General features: G+C 34.5%; 1 protein-coding gene across 3 annotated transcripts in view; it reads left to right on the top strand.

Annotated features, from left to right (window-relative positions):
• DACH1 (dachshund family transcription factor 1) overlaps positions 1–17,971 on the top strand; it is a 460,914-nt gene extending 442,943 nt beyond the window's left edge. For all 3 annotated transcript variants that reach the window (XM_010842289.1, XM_010842290.1, XM_010842288.1), the window contains one exon: positions 14,133–17,971. In XM_010842289.1, the coding sequence (XP_010840591.1) occupies positions 14,133–14,170 (38 nt within the window). In that variant the 3' untranslated portion in view covers positions 14,171–17,971. The remainder of the gene's footprint in view (positions 1–14,132) is intronic.
• The last annotated feature ends 314 nt before the right edge of the window (positions 17,972–18,285 follow it).

The following is an 18,285-nucleotide window of genomic DNA, read 5'->3' as shown; positions in this document are numbered from 1 at the left end:
TAAATATTTTATTGTAAGGAGTTTTGATGCAATTCTAGATGAGTTCCTTAAATCCATAATGCTTCTTGAAATCTAACCTTAATTCAGGATATAATGATGTACATGGTGATATAACTTAATTTATTCATGTTACAATTGCTAGTGAGGGGAAAATTAGGCAACAGTGACAGTAACCACAGCCACAAGCTATTAATTTTAATGGAAATAGTGGCCTATGTTACAATGACCCAGGGCAAAATTTCACAATGGGCATGAAATATACATATATCAGCATTTATTTTCTTTCTAACTATATGCACATTTATTATAACATATTAAGATGTTTATTTATAGAGTTTTTGTGTTTATGCTTTTGAAACTGCATTTTAAAAAATTGCAAATCTGATGGAATTTAGTATATATTGAAAACTAATAAACTTAAACACAAATTGTAAGTCTAGAGTGCTCAGATGTTTCCAGAAACTCTTTGTCTACAGGGACAGATAATTTTTAAAATGCAAACTTATCTATTAGCATTGCATATTTTGATGATAACACATTTTGTCTTTTTCTTGTTGCTTTCCATTTTAGAAAGTATTTAGTATCTTAATTTCTTATTATTTGTGGCTATTTTGTTGATATTTTACTGATCAATTTGCAAAGAATTATGTCTGTTTCATTGGAAACCATGTGATATAATAATATTGCTTCAAATATTGCAAGATATTCGATACAACAAAAATTGAAATTAGCCAATCATCACTATTGAACCACAGATTCTGAAAGACATTACAATGATTGTCCGATTTCTAGGTGGTTTTAATAGAGAGATTTAGATTGTTTTTTCTTCTCTTTCTTGTCTTTTTAAATTACCCATTACATGGTAACAATCCCAGCAGTACGGAGCTATGAAATTTCATAGGATGGTTACTTCTGTCGCATTGTATCAAGTGATTTGATACAGTCATTATTCTGAAACAAGTTTAATGTAAGAATTAGACTATTGTGCTTTATTGTCTTTATTTCTGGGAAGGTCACAATATATGGTGAAATAAGATCATCAATCTTTGAGAAAATCTGTTTTATTCCCAATAGAATCAAATTACTCTAAGGTAGTATAAGTAATTTCCATTTCCACAGATAAACATTTACATATATATTTAAAATACCAAAACAAACCTTTTAATTGTGAAAATAAATATTCTGTGATTTAGAGTAGCTTATATAATTAGTAGCAGGCTAGAGAGGGTTTTTTAAAAAAATCATTTTGATATAATAAGACAAGAAATATCATACTGCGAAATATACAGTTGGGTTTTGCTGATTCTGTGAAATGCAGACATGCTTTGCAGGAGCACTCACAAGGCAGCATTTGGCTTGGTGAGTTCCACATGACCCAGAGTGGGATTATTAGTTCTTTCTGTGTTCTAAAAGAAACCAAACTAAGATATACTAAAGAATTGTAAGTCATTAGAACTGACATATTTACCTGTGACAACGACCAACACACCTTGACTATAAAAGAAGTTGTTCACTCGCTAAGTCGTGTCTGACTTTTTGAAAGCCCGTGGACTGCAGCACACTGGGCTCCCCTGTCCTCCATAATCTACCAGAGTTTGCTCAAATTCATGTCCATTGAGAAAGTGACACTGTCTAACCATCTCATCCTCTGCCACCCGCTTCTCCTTTTGCCTTCAATCTTTCTCATTCAGTTCAGTTGCTCAGTCAGATCCAACTCATTGTGACTCCATGGACTGCAGCATGCCAGGCTTCCCTGTCCATCACCAACTCCTGGAGCTTACTCAAACTCATGTCCACTGAGTCAGTGATGCCATCCAACCACCTCATCCTCTGTCATCCTGGTCTCCTCCTGCCTTTAATCTTTCCCAGCATCAGGGTCTTTTCCAATGAGTCAGTTCTTCACATCAGGTGGCCAAAGTATTGAAGTTTCAGCTTCAGTATCAGTCCTCCCAATGAATATTCTGACTTATTTCCTTTAGGATTGACTGGTTTTATCTCCTTGCAGTCCAGGGGACTCTCAAGAGTCTTCTCCAACACCACAGTTCAAAAGCATCAATTCTTTGGCCCTCAGCTTTCTTTATAGTCCAACTGTCACATTCATACGTGGGTACTGGAAAAGCAATAGCCTTGACTAGATGGACCTATGTTGGCAAAGTAACGTCTCTGCTTTTTTAGTATGCTGTCTAGGTTTGTCATAGCTTTTCTTCCAAGGAGCAAATGTCTTTTAATTTCGTGTCTGTGATCGCCATCTGCAGTAATTTTTAAGCCCAAAACAATAATGTCTCACTTTTCCCATTATTTCCCCATCTATTTGCCATGAAGTGATGTGACTGGATGCCATCACTTATGCCATCTTTCCCATAATCATGGTCTTTTCCAATGAGTTGACTCATTGCACATCACATGGCCAAAGTATTGGAGTGTTTATTATATATTGTGACACAACAAATTACTTTAAAACTTTCATGGCTCACATCATATATTATCTCACCTTTTCTATACATGAGAAATCTAGAAGGACCCCTGTTGGGTCCTATGCTTTTGGGTCTCTCCCAGGTTGCAAAAACTTTTGGAAAGGGCTTCAGTCATCTCTAGACTCACCTGAAGCAAGCTCCACTTCCAAACTCAGTCATATAGCTGTTGGCACACCTCATTTTCTCAAGATTGTTTTACTAAGGGCTTCAGGTCCTTGTTGGCTATTGGCCAGAGGCCATGATCAGGTCCTTGTCAGATGGACCTCCCATGAGGCAACTCAGTACATGTCAACCTACTTCATCTGATCAAGCAAGTGAAAAGATCCAGAGAAAGAGTATCTTCCAGCAAGATGAAAGTCACAGTTTTTACAGCCTCATCTTGGAAGTGACTTTCCATCACATTTGCCATATTCTCTTCGTTAGAAGTAAGTCTTTAGAGAAAGTCCACACTTAAAGGGGAGAGATATCTCACAAGGATGTGACTGCCAGGAGGCAAGGAGCAGTGGTAGCCATTTTAGAGTATTCCTACCATAAGGATTATATAGTAAATAAAATTGCCAAGGTACCTGGTAAGAATGGGATCAGCCCACTGAATATTATATAATTAAAATATTTCATGTATTCAGGAATGTATGTAAAGGTAGACCAGATGTCCACATCAGTCTTGGGTGATAATCCTATGGTGGTTCATGTTTTAATGGACATTTATTAAAACTTGGCTGAACAACTCTGTTTGACAAACACTCAACTGATTCTCATATTCTTTCTTTAGATATGACAATTCTTTTTTTTTTTAATTAATTTAATTTTATTTTTAAACCTTACATAATTGTATTAGTTTTGCCAAATATCAAAATGAATCCACCACAGGTATACATGTGTTCCCCATCCTGAACCCTCCTCCCTCCTCCCTCCCCATACCATCCCTCTGGGTCATCCCAGTGCACCAGCCCCAAGCATCCAGCATCGTGCATTGAACCTGGACTGGCATCTCGCTTCATACATGACATTTCACATGTTTCAGTGCCATTCTCCCAAATCTTCCCACCCTCTCCCTCTCCCACAGAGTCCATAAGACTGTTCTATACATCAGTGTCTCTTTTGCTGTCTCGTATACAGAGTTATCGTTCTTGGCTGTTTGCTAATCTTTCTCTGTACTATAACACTGCATATCTAAATTGATCCCTTATGTTAATTTTAGAATTAGTGCACAGAGAACTATCTTATTTAATAGTTACTGTACAGCATGTTAGTGTTCTCACCCATGTATGATCTAAATACTTGATGATTCTATTGGATGAGATGTAGAAAAAAGTTATTCCCTATGAAAGTGCCATTTTTTCGGTTAAAACAGTTACCATACTTATTATAAACATTTGCAACCCTTTCACTGAAGTTTGACATTTGTCAATGTTAACACTAGACTGGCATTTTGGTTTAGCATTGTTTAAATGTTAAATCAAGCTCTGGATATTTAGAACTTTGTTCATTCACACTTACTTCCCCAAACAAATATAATTTTACTAAAATTACTGAATTAGTCATGCTATCAAAAATAAGCATAAAAATGCTAAACTTTTAAAAGAAGGATGATTTTTCCCCGGCCAAGCTTAAAATAAAATAACTAGACTCTGACAAGAACTGTCCTTCTAATTGCCACTTTTGGCTGTTTGCTAAAGAAAACAAATGTATTTATTCTGAAAACTCAGTTTATTCACTGCAAACTTTCCCTGTCTCTTGCAGTTTTAAAGGATCAAATTCTTGATTTGAAAGATTCTTTCTCCCTTTTTTAGCAGTATCTTACTTTTATCAAATAAGGCATCACTTTTTTATGTTTCTATTTTTATTAAGCATAGTCCATCATCACTAAGGTTCAGCTATTCCCTCAGATGATTTCCTTCCATCCCTGTGTCTTAGTTTTCTTTCTCCCAGAAATGAATAAAAGCATGGAGAAAGTAATAAGATACTTCACTGTGCTTCACTTTGCTGAAGTTGGGAGGTCTCACCTTACAATCAGGACAAGGTAACCTAAGTGCAAAACACCCCATTATCACTTGCTGGTACATTAACCACTCTGATGGATTCTCACTTGCTACTAATGAATGCTTAATTAGAACACACATGCACAAATTCTTTACCAAAGTAGACCTAGCAGCAATTTTCCTTTATTTACAGAAACTACAAGTTTAAGGAGATCTGTGTTATGCTTTGCTTTTGTTTTTGATAAACTTTTAAAAGATAACCTGTGTTTCAAATAGTTAAACAGAACAGTAATTTCTTTATACCAAGTGCACATTAGCCTACACAGCCCTCACCAACTAAGGAGTAAGACAATTAAGTAGACTTCATAAACTTTGCAATTGTAAATTCACCTTTCAAACATAATGGACCAATAGACCAGAATCCAGCCTATATTCTCACCCTCAGTCCAATAAGTTTCACGAATCTGAACCTGGTTTTTCTGGAGAACTCTATTAAGAAAATCACCCAGCATCACCTTACTATCTGATATGTGAATAGAACTTCTTAAAACCTTGCTATTAAGCAGAAAGCATATTTACTGTGAGAATACAGCTCATAGAATCAGTGTAACAACTGTGCACATGGCTAGTGGAGAGGATAAATCTTCAACTAGTTATAAATAAATATCTGATATTGGTGACTATTAAAATTTCATTTCACTTAGGCAACCTATTTTATATTTTATTCATTTCCTCTTAAGAAACCTATTTAGTTTTAATATATATTTGAAAAAAAACTATACTTACAGAAAAGCTAAAAATTTTTGCAACTTGCATATGCACTTTGCAAATCTTCACCTATTGTTAATGTTTTTCTTCTATATACTTTATAATTTTCCCTATCTGCATAATATTTTCTGAAGCATTTGAAAGTAAAATGTATAAATCATGGTACTTTACCTGTTATATTTACCCATATACATTCTAGGGAGTACTTATTAAAAATAAGGATTTTTCTCTTATACATAAATACAGTGTATTTATCAGCCCAATAACCTATTTAATTGACACAGTACTTTTATTTAAACTGATACTGACACTCTAATCTTGTCATTTGACCCAATCATGTCCTTTATAGCATTTACAGCATTCCTAAATCCAAATTAAGATCACATTATATTTAGTTGTAATTTCTCTTTTGTTTCTTCGATTGTATGCCTTTCCTTGGCCTTTTAAAAATTGTAAAAAAAAAATTGTAAAATTGTAAAATTGACATGTTTGGAAAAAGTCTTAAGAGAATGTTTCTCATTTTGCATTTGATATTTCCTCATGATTAGACTCAGGTTGTGTATTCTAAAGTGATATGCAAACAGAAGTATGAAAGTGAAAGTGAAGTCGCTCAGTCGTGTCCGACTCTGTGACCCCGTGGACTGTAACCTACCAGGCTCCTCCGTCCATGGGATTCTCCAGGCAAGAATACTGGAGTGTGTTGGCATTTCCTTCTCCAGGGAATCTTCCCGACCCACGGATTGAACCTGGGTCTCCTGCCTTGCAGGCAGATGCTTTAACCTCTGAGCCAAATAGAAGTATAGGCATAGTAAAAATAACTTGGCAGAGGACAAGAGTTTGGATCCTAGGGCAAGTGTTGTAACAACAGTTAAGTCTTAGTAATACAATGTATAGGATCCAAACCCTATCTCCATGAGTATAGGCTGATCATTCACATCTAAAACATTTTAATAGAGGGATAATTTTTTTAATATTAAGCATAGATTGCCTGGTTCTTGGTGAATAGACAAGCAGTAAATAGTTGACAATGATGAAATTCGAGCAAAGGGACTCTTTAAGAGACCTACAATAAGAACATAATTTCTTAGAAGAACTGAGATACTTTAAACTGACTAGTCATTTGGAAAAATCATTTTGCCCAGGGCTAACTCCAAGCTTGCTAAGATTAACCATAGACATCTGTACATTTTCAAATGCCTTCTCTCCACATTTTTAAGCTCATCTCTCATTACTGGTTTGTCTGTTTAGTTTCTCATTTAAAAAGAATGTGTGATTAGATCAGGCTGCTCAGTGATGTTTCCTTCTAGCTCCAATACCTCAAGTCTAATTCCACCTGCTTCAGTTTGTCAAACTGTCAAATTTCCAGTCTTTCCCCCTGTAAGTGTGCTTGCATATCTTTGTGCTAAGTTGCTTTAGTTGTGTTTGACCCTTTGCAACCTTATGGACTGTAGCCCACCAAGGATCCTCTGTCCATGGGATTGTCCAAGCAAGAATATTGGAGTGGATTCAGGAAGACCCCCTCCTCCAGGGGATCTTCCTGACCCCGTAATGAGACCTGTGTCTCATGTCTCCTTAATTGGCAGGTGGGTTCTTTACCACTAGCGCCACCTGGGAAGTCTAGGTAATAGACTGTATTACCTAGAGTCTAATAAAAGTTTCTTCATGTGTAGAAAGGGATTTATTTTTATTATTTCTATTTTAAAATGTAGATACCTTTTTACCCTATGTATAGTAACTTTAGATAATCTGTTCTCAGAGCATGTTTTAAACTAGAAGATGTTCTCATCCACTTTTTTCTTTGAAGAAAACTGAAAAATTGATAAAAAGCAGTTCTTGTTTACAAAATTGTTTACAGTATTAGCCACAATCAAGAGCTTTACTTCATACTAACTTTGTAATAAACACGGTATGATCTACTCTGGTTTCAAATGAGCTGGGCCATTTTGGTCCATTAGGTAATCCATTACCTACTGCCTGTACTAGTATATTTGGCTTCTGTATAAGACACCCTGCTTGGTGTGCCTTCTTACACGTAGTCTGTGCCCACTCTCTAGAATGGCACCAGGTGTGTATAGAGTAAGCATTCAAAAGGGATCTGATGTCCAGTCCTTTCTCATTTTCACTCAACTTTGTGGGCCTCAGGTTATGCAACTGTCTCCCTGAAAGATCTAAAATTCAAAATTGATTGCAACTTCTTCAGTTTTTGTCTTTTCATCGTTTTTGAACACAACCTTGACCATAACTTCTGGAAATCACTTATACAGTTATTATCTGCATTTCGTGAGAAGAAATGATATTTACTCAGTATCCTCTTGTAAAAGAGCTTGTGCTGAACATCAATCTCTCTTAAAATATTTTTCATGTTAAATGTAGACTTTCTGTCTCTGCTTCTTTGCCTCAGCAGTAGCAGAATGTTCTTACTCTAAATATAAAATTATATTAAAAAAGCAAGAAACAATATTTTCTTTAATTAGCTTCTTCCTTTAGGGGTTTTAGAAGAGGGGTTATGACTTGACAAAGATCCTTCCCATCTGTTTCTGTTTGCTTGCTTTTATTTTGACTTCCTTTCGTTGTCTTATCAAATATCACATGAATCATTAACATTTGTTTTCATCGCTTCTTTTGGTTTCTCTTACTTTATATAATTAAGACATTATGCTGAGAAAAGTTTAGGGCTACTACATTTCATATTAGCCTAATATTCTTTAAGTAAATATTAAATGTTCTAGATAAATGATCTTATATGTTTGCCATCTGTTATAGTCCTATTTTTCTCAGCTCTGGAGTAGTAAGATATGGGTACATACAACTTTTTTGTGAAAGCAGCAAACTTCATTCAATTACAGGTGTCTGGATATAAGTTTTGACCAAATAGATGCTATTTTTAATAAAGCTACTTCCTAACAGAAATGTAATTTATTAATCTCTTTGTGCAAAAACCAAAAAGCAAGAGATCCTTGTGTATGTTTTCAAGGGAGTTCTATTCAAAACTGGAATATATACCTATCTGCATACTGAGTAATACTCTTCAGTGACACAGTCCCTTGTTAATGTTTCCATGAAAGCATTGGATTTCTGGTGTAATCCACCTAAGCAATTTGAAATTGTTCCAGTTTGTAATAAAATCTCATCATATATTGTGATTGTTGTTGAACAAACTTCATTAACTTTTTAAAATAAATGATCAAGCTATTTAATACTTTAGTTTCATATATGGAATATGAGCTAAATTCTATATCTGTTTATATGTATTAGATGCTATAAATAACTACATATAATAATAGGTACAAAATATTAAATCAGTGTGTATGTATAACTGAATCACTTTGCTGTACACCTGATACTAACACAGTACTGTAAATCAACAATACTCTAATATAAAATAAAAATGAAATTAAAAAAGTAAATATAATTCACAAACACAAAACAGAACTAGATTAAAACATGAGATTCATTTTCATAAGGATTTTAAAATATTTTCTTTAACTCATCTGTAGATCTAAATCTGCATAATAACAGTAAGCAGCATACAAAAATTCATACCTGCAATAAACTATTCAGTGATCTAGATACTTATTCACCAAATTAGAGCTGTAAGCATCAAATCACAATGAACTTTGGAACTATTAAAGGAATTTGTAATTTAAATAGTTTCACTCAATCCCTTCTCCCACATGCTTTTAATTAGAAGAGACTTTTTAATTAAGTACTCCCATGTACAGAGTGCCGCTTGATGATTTTTCTGTCATATCAGCCTCCCTTACAAAAGCAAATAATCATTGTGTCAAAGGAAGATATTTGCTCTGAAACCAAACTAGGAGAATTCTAGTTCTGATTTCAAGTTGTTCATTTGAGGCTTTGCATACTAAAAGGAAGCCTCTGTTTTCTGAGAAAATGCTGAGAACAGATTTACAAAACAGGGAGACGGATGGTATCAAGGTGTCTAAGGTTCAGTCCCTTCCTCTGCATCAGAGTCAGTGTATTTCCTCCAGTAATCTTCCAATTGCTTTTTAGAGGAAGTGACATAATGGAATAGATGTGGATTCAATTAAATATCAATTCATTGCATATCTATTTTCTAGTTCTTTGAAAATGTGTAGAATAACTTAAATTTTTTAGGCTTTAATAGCCTGTTTGTAAAAGGCACTAAGAATACATTTTTTGTTGTTGTTGAAAAATTTAGATTTGAAATCTGTAAAGTGCCCTGAACACAATAGACTCTCAGAAGATATTATCTATGCTGTTCATAATTATTATTACCTTTATTTCCAATTTGCATGCTAAGTCGCTTCAGTTTTGTCTGATTGTGCAAACCTATGGACTGTAGCCTGCCAGGCTCTTCTGTCCATGGGATTCTCTAGGCAGGAGTGGGTTGCCATGCCCTTTTCCAGGGGATCTTCCAGACTCAGGGATTGAACCTTCGTCTCTTAAGTCTCCTGCATTGGCAAGCAAGTTCTTTACCACTAGCACCACCTGGGAAGCTCCTATTTCCAGTTGATTTGATCGTAAAACAATTCTTTCCCAGTTGAAATATCAGGGAATGATTACTTCGTAAACCATGCTCAGCATCAGGAAAAATGTTTCTTGGTAGCCAAGAAATACAGAAATAAAGATGATATAGGAAATGATGGGGAGAAGGCAATGGCACCCCATTCCAGTACTCTTGCCTGGAAAATCCCATGGACGGAGGAGCCTGGTAGGCTGCAGTCCATGGGGTCGCTAGGAGTTGGACCCGACTGAACAACTTCACTTTCACTTTTCACTTTCATGCATTGGAGAAGGAAATGGCAACCTACTCCAGTGTTCTTGCCTGGAGAATCCCAGGGATGGGGGAGCCTGGTGGGCTGTCGTCTCTGGGGTCGCACAGAGTCGGACACGACTGAAGCGACTTAGCAGCAGCTAGGGCTCCATCACTTTGCCTACTGTTTGAAGAGTCAGGCAAGAACAGAGTATTGGAATACTTATTACATAACATAAAACCATGGCACAGTTTGAATTATGGGCCCATGTATTTTATCTAGCACTCTTGCCATTAGGCTTGCTCTCAGGTGGTTTGTTATCGGAGGCCTAAGATAGACCTATAGTCCCATAACTCAGAAGCCTGCTGTTAGCTCTCTGGGTACATCCATATTTGATTATTTGCTGTAGATTAGCAGGTCAATATAATTTCTCAGGAACAACATAAAATTATTTAAAACTTCTTTTTTTTCCTTACAGATTCAGATTTATCCATAAGTATGTTTCAATTATTGCTGCAGTGCAGGAGGTGTGAATTTGATCCCTGAGTGGGGAAGATTCCCCTGGAGAAGGAAATGGCAACACACTACCTTATTTTTGCCTGGGAAATCCCATGGACAGGGGAGCCTAGCAGGCTGCAGTCCATGGGGTCACAAGGAGTCCATGAACAAGACTTAGTGACTAAATAAATGTTTTAATAAATATGACAAAATTATAAAGTAGAATTGCTTCAAAGTTAGGCTTTGTAGACAAAAGGAGAGAGAGTTACTCTTCTAGAGTCGGTCTGTGCCTGATAAATTTCTATTTCCAGTTAATTCTAAGGCAGATAATCCTTGATATCTAAGTATTATTTAACCATGGAAATGCCTTAACTATAACTATTGGAATCTATTTTACAGCCAGCATTTTTAATGCTTGATGCTTTCCACCTGTTATGAACATGAGTCAAAAATTTTAGACATATTTATTAAAAGTAATTGTTATAGTCGATAAATACTGAGCACATAAATATGTTTATAATTTTTATAAACATATTTTGTATATGGCTGCAATAAAAATCTTACAAAATTATCGTTATATTTTTAATGTATATATTTTTTGTTTTAAAATTTAGTTTCAGATAGACTTTAAAATCTCTAAATGCTAAAAGAATTATTTTTAGCACATAAGCATGTTAATTAATTAATTTCTCCAAAAGTTTAACATTTGAGACTGCATTAAAAGCTTTAAAGAAAGCATCATGCTGAAGCATTCTCCTTCTGATACTGATGGGGAAAGAATTACGGCTGCTGCTTTTGAGCGTCTCGCCATGTAAGAGACTTCTCATATATAACATCAAAGTGAGACAAAGTGCTATGAAGTTGATTCTTAGGGTGAGCTCTATTAAGAGATGTTTAGTAAGACAGCAATGCAAGCAGGGAAGGAGGAGGTACTTATTTTGAAGCTTCTAGAAGGAATAACAGACCTCAGCAGTGCAGAGCTTGGTGTGCGACCGGGTCACTGCATGAGGGAGAGGGGTGACAGATAAGATTAGAGAAGAAAGTCAATGTCAATTGTATAGAACCTGGATGAAGAATCTGGCTAGTGGACCTTTTAAAACAACGTGTGTGCTGTGTGCCCAGTTGTGTGCCCAACTCTTTGCGATCCCAAGGACAGTAGTTCACCAGGCTCCCCTGTCCATGAGATTCTCCAGGCAAGAATATTGGAGTGGGTTGCCATTTCCTTCTCCTTATAACAATGTGCAAACATACAATGATTGATGATTAATGAATGACTTTTGTATAACCATTCTTTGCTACTGCATTCCTTCTCCTAATATGCTATAGGTATCACAGAAGATTAGAAAATAATCTTTAAGGCTTTAATTTTTTCTTTGATGGAAAAAGACTTTTAAGAATTCATAATCTTGAGATGTTAATTTTGAGCAAATCATTTCTTTTCCACAAGTATTTTGAATGACTTCACTGAATAAAATTTGAATTTTGAAGACAGATGTTTCTCCTCCCCTCTCTAATCTTAGGAATCATTGTCTATTAAAAAAAAAAAAAAGAATGAGAATGAAATCTTCAATATAAGTGAATATACAATGATAGAAATATTGAGATAAATTGGAAGGAAAGAAAAGTTGGGTTAAATTAAATAAAGACTAAGAATTAGAAAATTTTGGTAAAAAGCATCAGTATTCTACTTCTTGGAGAAGGCAAAGGCACCCCACTCCAGTACTCTTGCCTGGAAAATCCCCATGGATGGAGGAGCCTGGTGGGCTGCAGTTCATGGGGTCGCTAAGAGTTGACACAACTGAGCAAATTTACTTTCACTTTTCACTTTCATGCATTGGAGAAGGAAATGGCAACCCACTCCAGTGTTCTTGCCTGGAGAATCCCAGGGACGGGGGAGCCTGGTGGGCTGCCGTCTATGGGGTCGCACAGAATTGGACAAGACTGAAGCGACTTAGCAGCAGACTTAGCAGCATTCTACTTCTTTGGTTGTTTCTATAATTTCTATTACTAGATTTTAAAACCGTTTAGTTGCTTTAGTTAGTAAAAATCATTATCAAAAATATCTATTAGGAGTTCTGATTTTTAGATACATGATACTAAGAATATGAAAAACTGAAGCTTTATTTTTAAATTTTTTATAATATTAGTTTATTAGGTTTATTTGGGCTTATTTATCTATTTTGTATATATAAACCACATGAAAATTATATCTGACTTGTTCATTCATTTGTTCATTCAGACCCATACGTATTGAACATTCACTGGGTGCTCAGATTATACCAATAAGCCAGAGTTCAAAATATCCTGGAGGCAAAGCTAAAACATGTGGTAGGGATATACAATTTTAGGTACATCAACATTTCTGTGAAGTAGAAAAATGGTTTAACATCGGTTTTAAGTTACTAATTACTGCAGATTATGTATAAGCACTCAATTAACTTAATGTTGAAGGTGAGATCTACAAATATTTAGACTGTGTTTCCTAAATAACTGTAGTTTATTTCTAGTTCCTTATGTATTAATTGTTAAAGTTACCAGACATTTTGCAAACACTTGCACTGCAATAAGCATTTTTCAAATGTTTAAAAACTTTACTTTTCTATATACCTTCTACTGGAGAAGGCAATGGCACCCCACTCCAGTACTCTTGCCTGGAAAATCCCCATGGATGGAGGAGCCTGGTAGGCTGCAGTCCATGGGGTCGCTAAGAGTTGAACGCAACTGAGCGACTTCACTTTCACTTTTCACTTTCATGCATTGGAGAAGGAAATGGCAACCCACTCCAGTGTTCTTGCCTGGAGAATCCCAGGGACGGGGGAGCCTGGTGGGCTGCCGTCCATGGGGTTGCACAGAGTCGGACACGACTGAAGTGACTTAACAGCAGCATACCTTCTACTATAGATATTAAATTATGTGAAATTTAAACATTTTATACAAATATTTCAAAAGTTTAAACCACACCATAAAGTGGACAGTTGAGAGGGTAATAGATTTATGTTTTGCTTTGTTTTTTCTCTGGATTTTTAATTTCTTATTTATGCTTCATTCTAGTAGATTTGTTGAAGATCTAATTTACTTTTCTTTTTCACATAGCTGTATTTCTCAACTGGTAAAAGTTGAGTAATATATTTGCATCTTAATATTTAATTATTCTATTAATCTCACTTCAAGGTGGAAAGATTATAGTTCATTGACATTGATGAAATAACCTGGATGACTTTCATATAAGTAGCAACAAGTATGCACACGAGTTGCATTACATAGTATATTTAACAACACCTCTCAGTCTTTCATAATGGAGATATATCTGAGTGCATTCAGAAAAAAATTGGTTCTGCAAGCTTGGAGGAAGTAATAGTCATTCAACAGAAATCAACTAGCTTTGCATATCAGTCACACATACACATACTCTTACATATTTTCTGAGTGCTCTGTACTGATATCAAAATAGCAAATATATATTTATGAGAATTTATGAAATGCTGTATTCTTTTCAAACATATAAACTCAACGTAATTATGAAATGAACTTTGAGAATATGTGAAAAATGTTGCTTCCTAGATAAGTGAAGATAGAATAAAACCCACAAATTTTATATTGGGTTGTGTAGTTTTTATTTTCACATTTGTCTCCAAGATGTCATATAATTATTTTTTGTTGTTCATTTTTAGATGGAAGACTGTATTTGAAAACTACTGTCATGTACTGAATCTTTCCTGTTGAAGAAACCCATGTTATAGTAAAGAACTCTGCAGTCAGACGTTCGTCATTGGAAAGTTTGGAAAAAAATAAAGTCCTTTTAAGGGAACTTCCTCAATTTTGTGTATTAATGTTCTTTAAAAGTTTAAGTATTCTACAAAAAAAAGGTTTTCCTTTATTGATTTTCATCTGTGGTTCATACCAGAGACCTGAGAATGTTTGTAAATGTACAAGTATCAAACTTCATACAGTTAATAACTGCAACTTTGCTGCTGGACACTTGTATACAGTTTAAAAGTAGGTCTGAATAAGACCTACCTTTGTTTTTTTAATGGAATGAACCATTTTCCTCTTCTGAAAATTCTGTGTCTGAGCACATCAAGACTCTTGTAGCACTGGTCACCTAGACTTACAGAATTATGTCCTCCAGAAACCAGCAAGAACACTTGGAAATAAACTTGTAGAGGACATAGAGGATTCCTAAAAAATCAGTAAATCACAGAATAATATTGTTACATTCTATTTTAAACTCTCTAACTGTGGTTTTTCTCCTGAAGATTTTTGTCCCATGTACTTTCCAAAAGACCAACAAATGGATATTGACAACAACCCCGTGAAATAACATTTTGCATATCTGAAGAGAAGCATTGGATATAAGCCAAAAGGTTTCACTGAAGGTCTTTTTACCTTAAAAAATATATAAATGTAACATGTTTTCATTCCAAACTGGTAGTGGTATAGAGAACTTAAAATGATCAGGATGCTTCTTCTTCAAACTGTTGGTCACATGTACAGTATATAAACATAAAACATACAAGGAAGGTATTATGTATGCAGTAGTATACTAGAGTTTAGGAAAATGAAAATTTTAGAAAATATGTTTTGTCACCCTGTTGGTCAGAAAGACACCTTTCTGGTTTTAACGCATGCAGGCATGTAAATATTTGTCTGGAGTCACAGTATTAATGAATGAGATCTTATGCATCTGGTGACAACAGAACTCTGTGTCAGCCACTTTTATTTGTATATTGAACCCTAGTTAGTGCCCCAAACTGCACTATTGAGAATGGATTGTGGCTGAATAGTAAATCAAAACACCAGAAATATTTTTATATGTTAATGTCATATTATGTTAATGTTGCTGAAAGACAAAACCTAACAAACTCTTGATCCTTGATGTATCAGTCCAATACCATGTAGCGCTGAGTGATAAAGTTCAAATGTGTTGTGCTTCCCCCCCTGGTCAGAGGGAAGGGTGCCTATGTGTTATTTTCACTGTCTTCTTGAGAGTTACCATATGTGTTTTCACTTTTGTGCAGATAACTGGAAGTCAAGCTGCAAACAGTGCTTACTACAAGCTGAAGTTACCTTCTCCTTGTTTTTACATACTTTGAGTTACACCTTTAAAGACTGAAATCATGAGTCAGTACAGTTGCTGGACATTTTATGATTTTGCTGTCATCTTAAAATTTTATGATCCTAACATTATTTATTACCATAAATAGCAAAATCTTAAATGGCCAAGGAAACTAGCTTAAACATGTTTAAAGATAGTTCTCATTGGCTATTAATGATTTGGTTAAGAAATTAACATTATAGATACACTGGCACTAAGCTTCTATAGTTTTTAGGTCTTCCTTGCAATACTGAAACATATTTCTTTTGTGTAGCTCGCTATTAACCAGCTAAGGCCATTTTTAATACAATAAAAAGGTTATATATGCAGTTCCTATTTTTAGCTTGCTTAAAAGGGAGCAATATTTTTATTTAAAACACTGTTAGTAAGTGCTTTCTAGAAACTTGGTTTTCTAAGCATAATTCTTCCATAAACATCTTTTGTTATTTGAACACAAGAGATTTTATTCCTTGTATGTATCTCTTGCTTTTCCCTGTATGCAGTCTTTAAAGGATTATAACACTTAAAATCAGAGGGACTTGTGGCAACCTTTTGAATCATACATTTTTGAAAGCTTTTTTTTAAAAGCCCACAACTTCCATAAGTAGTAATCAGCCATTGCTCTGCTTCTTGCATAGAGTCACCTGTTAAGTAGGTTGAATAGTTTTAAAATACATATTTTCCAGACCTTTGAGAATGCTTTAGTGTTTGGTTCACTATAAAAGGAAATTTTAGAAAGGAATAAAAAAAAGCTATCAGCTATATGCTAAGAGAGAATCTTACTAACATGTTGTAAATATTACAAGTCAAGAAAGTTATTTTAAGTCTGTAACTTAAGTTTTTTACCCTTTATTAGTTATACAGGTTGGTTTAAAATTCATTTTTTGGTTTAAACAAGTGAAATTGTGCCCATTTTATGGTTTCCATGCTTTTGTAATCCTAAAATTATTAATGTCTAGTTGTTCTATATTATAACCACATTTGCGCTCTATGCAAGCCCTTGAAACAGAACATACTCATCTTCATGTAGGACCTATGAAAATTGTCTATTTTTATCTATATATTTAAAGTTTTCTAAAAATGATAAAAGGTTATTACGAATTTTGTTGTACAAAATCTGTACAAAAATCTGTTTTTACATCATAATGCAAGAATTGGAAATTTTTCTATGGTAGCCTAGTTCTTTGAGCCTGGTTTCAATGTGAGAACCACGTTTACTGTTATTGTATTTAATTTTCTTTTTCTTTTCAACAATCTCCTAATAAAACTGTCTGAAATCTCCCAGTGACTTTATTTATAGTTCATCTTTATTAAATTTTGTGAAATGCACAGCATTGAAGGAATATTTACTTTCTAATGGGAGGCATCTAAAAACAACATAAGTCAGCTCTTTACAATATGAAGGGAACAATGCTCAATGATTTTATTTAACATGCAACTGCTTCTATCTCTAATATGAATTACTGCAGTGAAAAACATCATAAAAGCACACTCTGTAGTTATTGTTTAACAAGCAGATTTTCCATATTTTGTTTCTTGCCAGCTAAGCAAACTGCCCACATATACATGATTTATTTATGTACATTTTTCAGTTTATGAAGCTGTTATTTGTACCTTTTTCCTTTATATTCTTATATTCCCATGATTCTTATTTCACAAAGCTTTGTGCTGAATAATGTAAAGGAGACATGTTGATGGAACAAAATATATTATTCCCATATCTATAGGAGTGTAGATTTGTAACTCTAACTCAGTGTTTTGCTTTTACTCTCTATCATTGAAAAAAACATGCTTTTAGAAACTTTGCAATTCCAATAGCCTTTAATAATATAAACGTCTTAACTAATCCAAAATGCCGCACTTAAGGAAATCACAGATACTCTGTGAATACTCCAAACATTCCCAAAAGAATGGAAAATGATTTTTTTTCTGTCTAAAGAAATTATTTCAATGAATTAACAAGTAGTGATAGATCCCTAATAAAAACCTCAAATGTTTATGTGACCACTACAAACACATTTTTGTCTTCTGTCCTCACAGGTTTATGTTGGTAAGACTTGTATTAGAATATCATATGGCCTCTGGATGTTAGCGGAATTTGGTAATGATTTAAGGTTTCTCCCCATGTGTTTTCATTGGCATTAGCAAATTTACAATATGAACAAAAGTTATTTATTACTAGAGGAGAGTAAATTATAAATAAAAGTTACATGGATTGCATTTTTACAATATGGGGAGTAGAGATGTTAATAGAATTAAAATATTGCAAATGACATTGTAAATATATCACTTTTCTTCATGTGTAGGCTTGGTGCTAACATTTATCTTTCATATGTACAACTGGTATATAAAAGCTGAACTGATCCTCATTTATTCCTTTAAACAGATTCATTAATAAAGCCTCATTCTGCAGAAAGCACAGTGCTAAGTGTTGTAATGAATGAAAACATAGCTTTGCCCCAGAGGAGTTATAATTTTGTTGGAATAGGAAGTCTTACTTTCAGCAAGAGAAGAGTCACTGAATGTCTCCTAGTCTGCCATGGATGTAGAACTAGTGTTAAGAGGGTATTGACTTAGATGCCTTCCTACTAAGTGGTAGCAATCTATATCCATTTTATGCATTCACTTTCTAGCGACTAATGCAAGACAGTTTGCAGGTCAGACAATTCTGCAGAGATTGAGAAGAATATATTTCCCTCTATGTAAAACACCATACTAGTTATTCTTTT

Source organism: Bison bison, unplaced genomic scaffold (genome assembly GCF_000754665.1).
Source record: "Bison bison bison isolate TAMUID 2011002044 unplaced genomic scaffold, Bison_UMD1.0 scf7180017864176, whole genome shotgun sequence".
Classification (NCBI taxonomy): domain Eukaryota; kingdom Metazoa; phylum Chordata; class Mammalia; order Artiodactyla; family Bovidae; genus Bison; species Bison bison.
The sequence above is the reverse complement of the archived record's forward strand: the minus strand, read 5'-3'. Positions and strand labels throughout refer to the sequence as shown.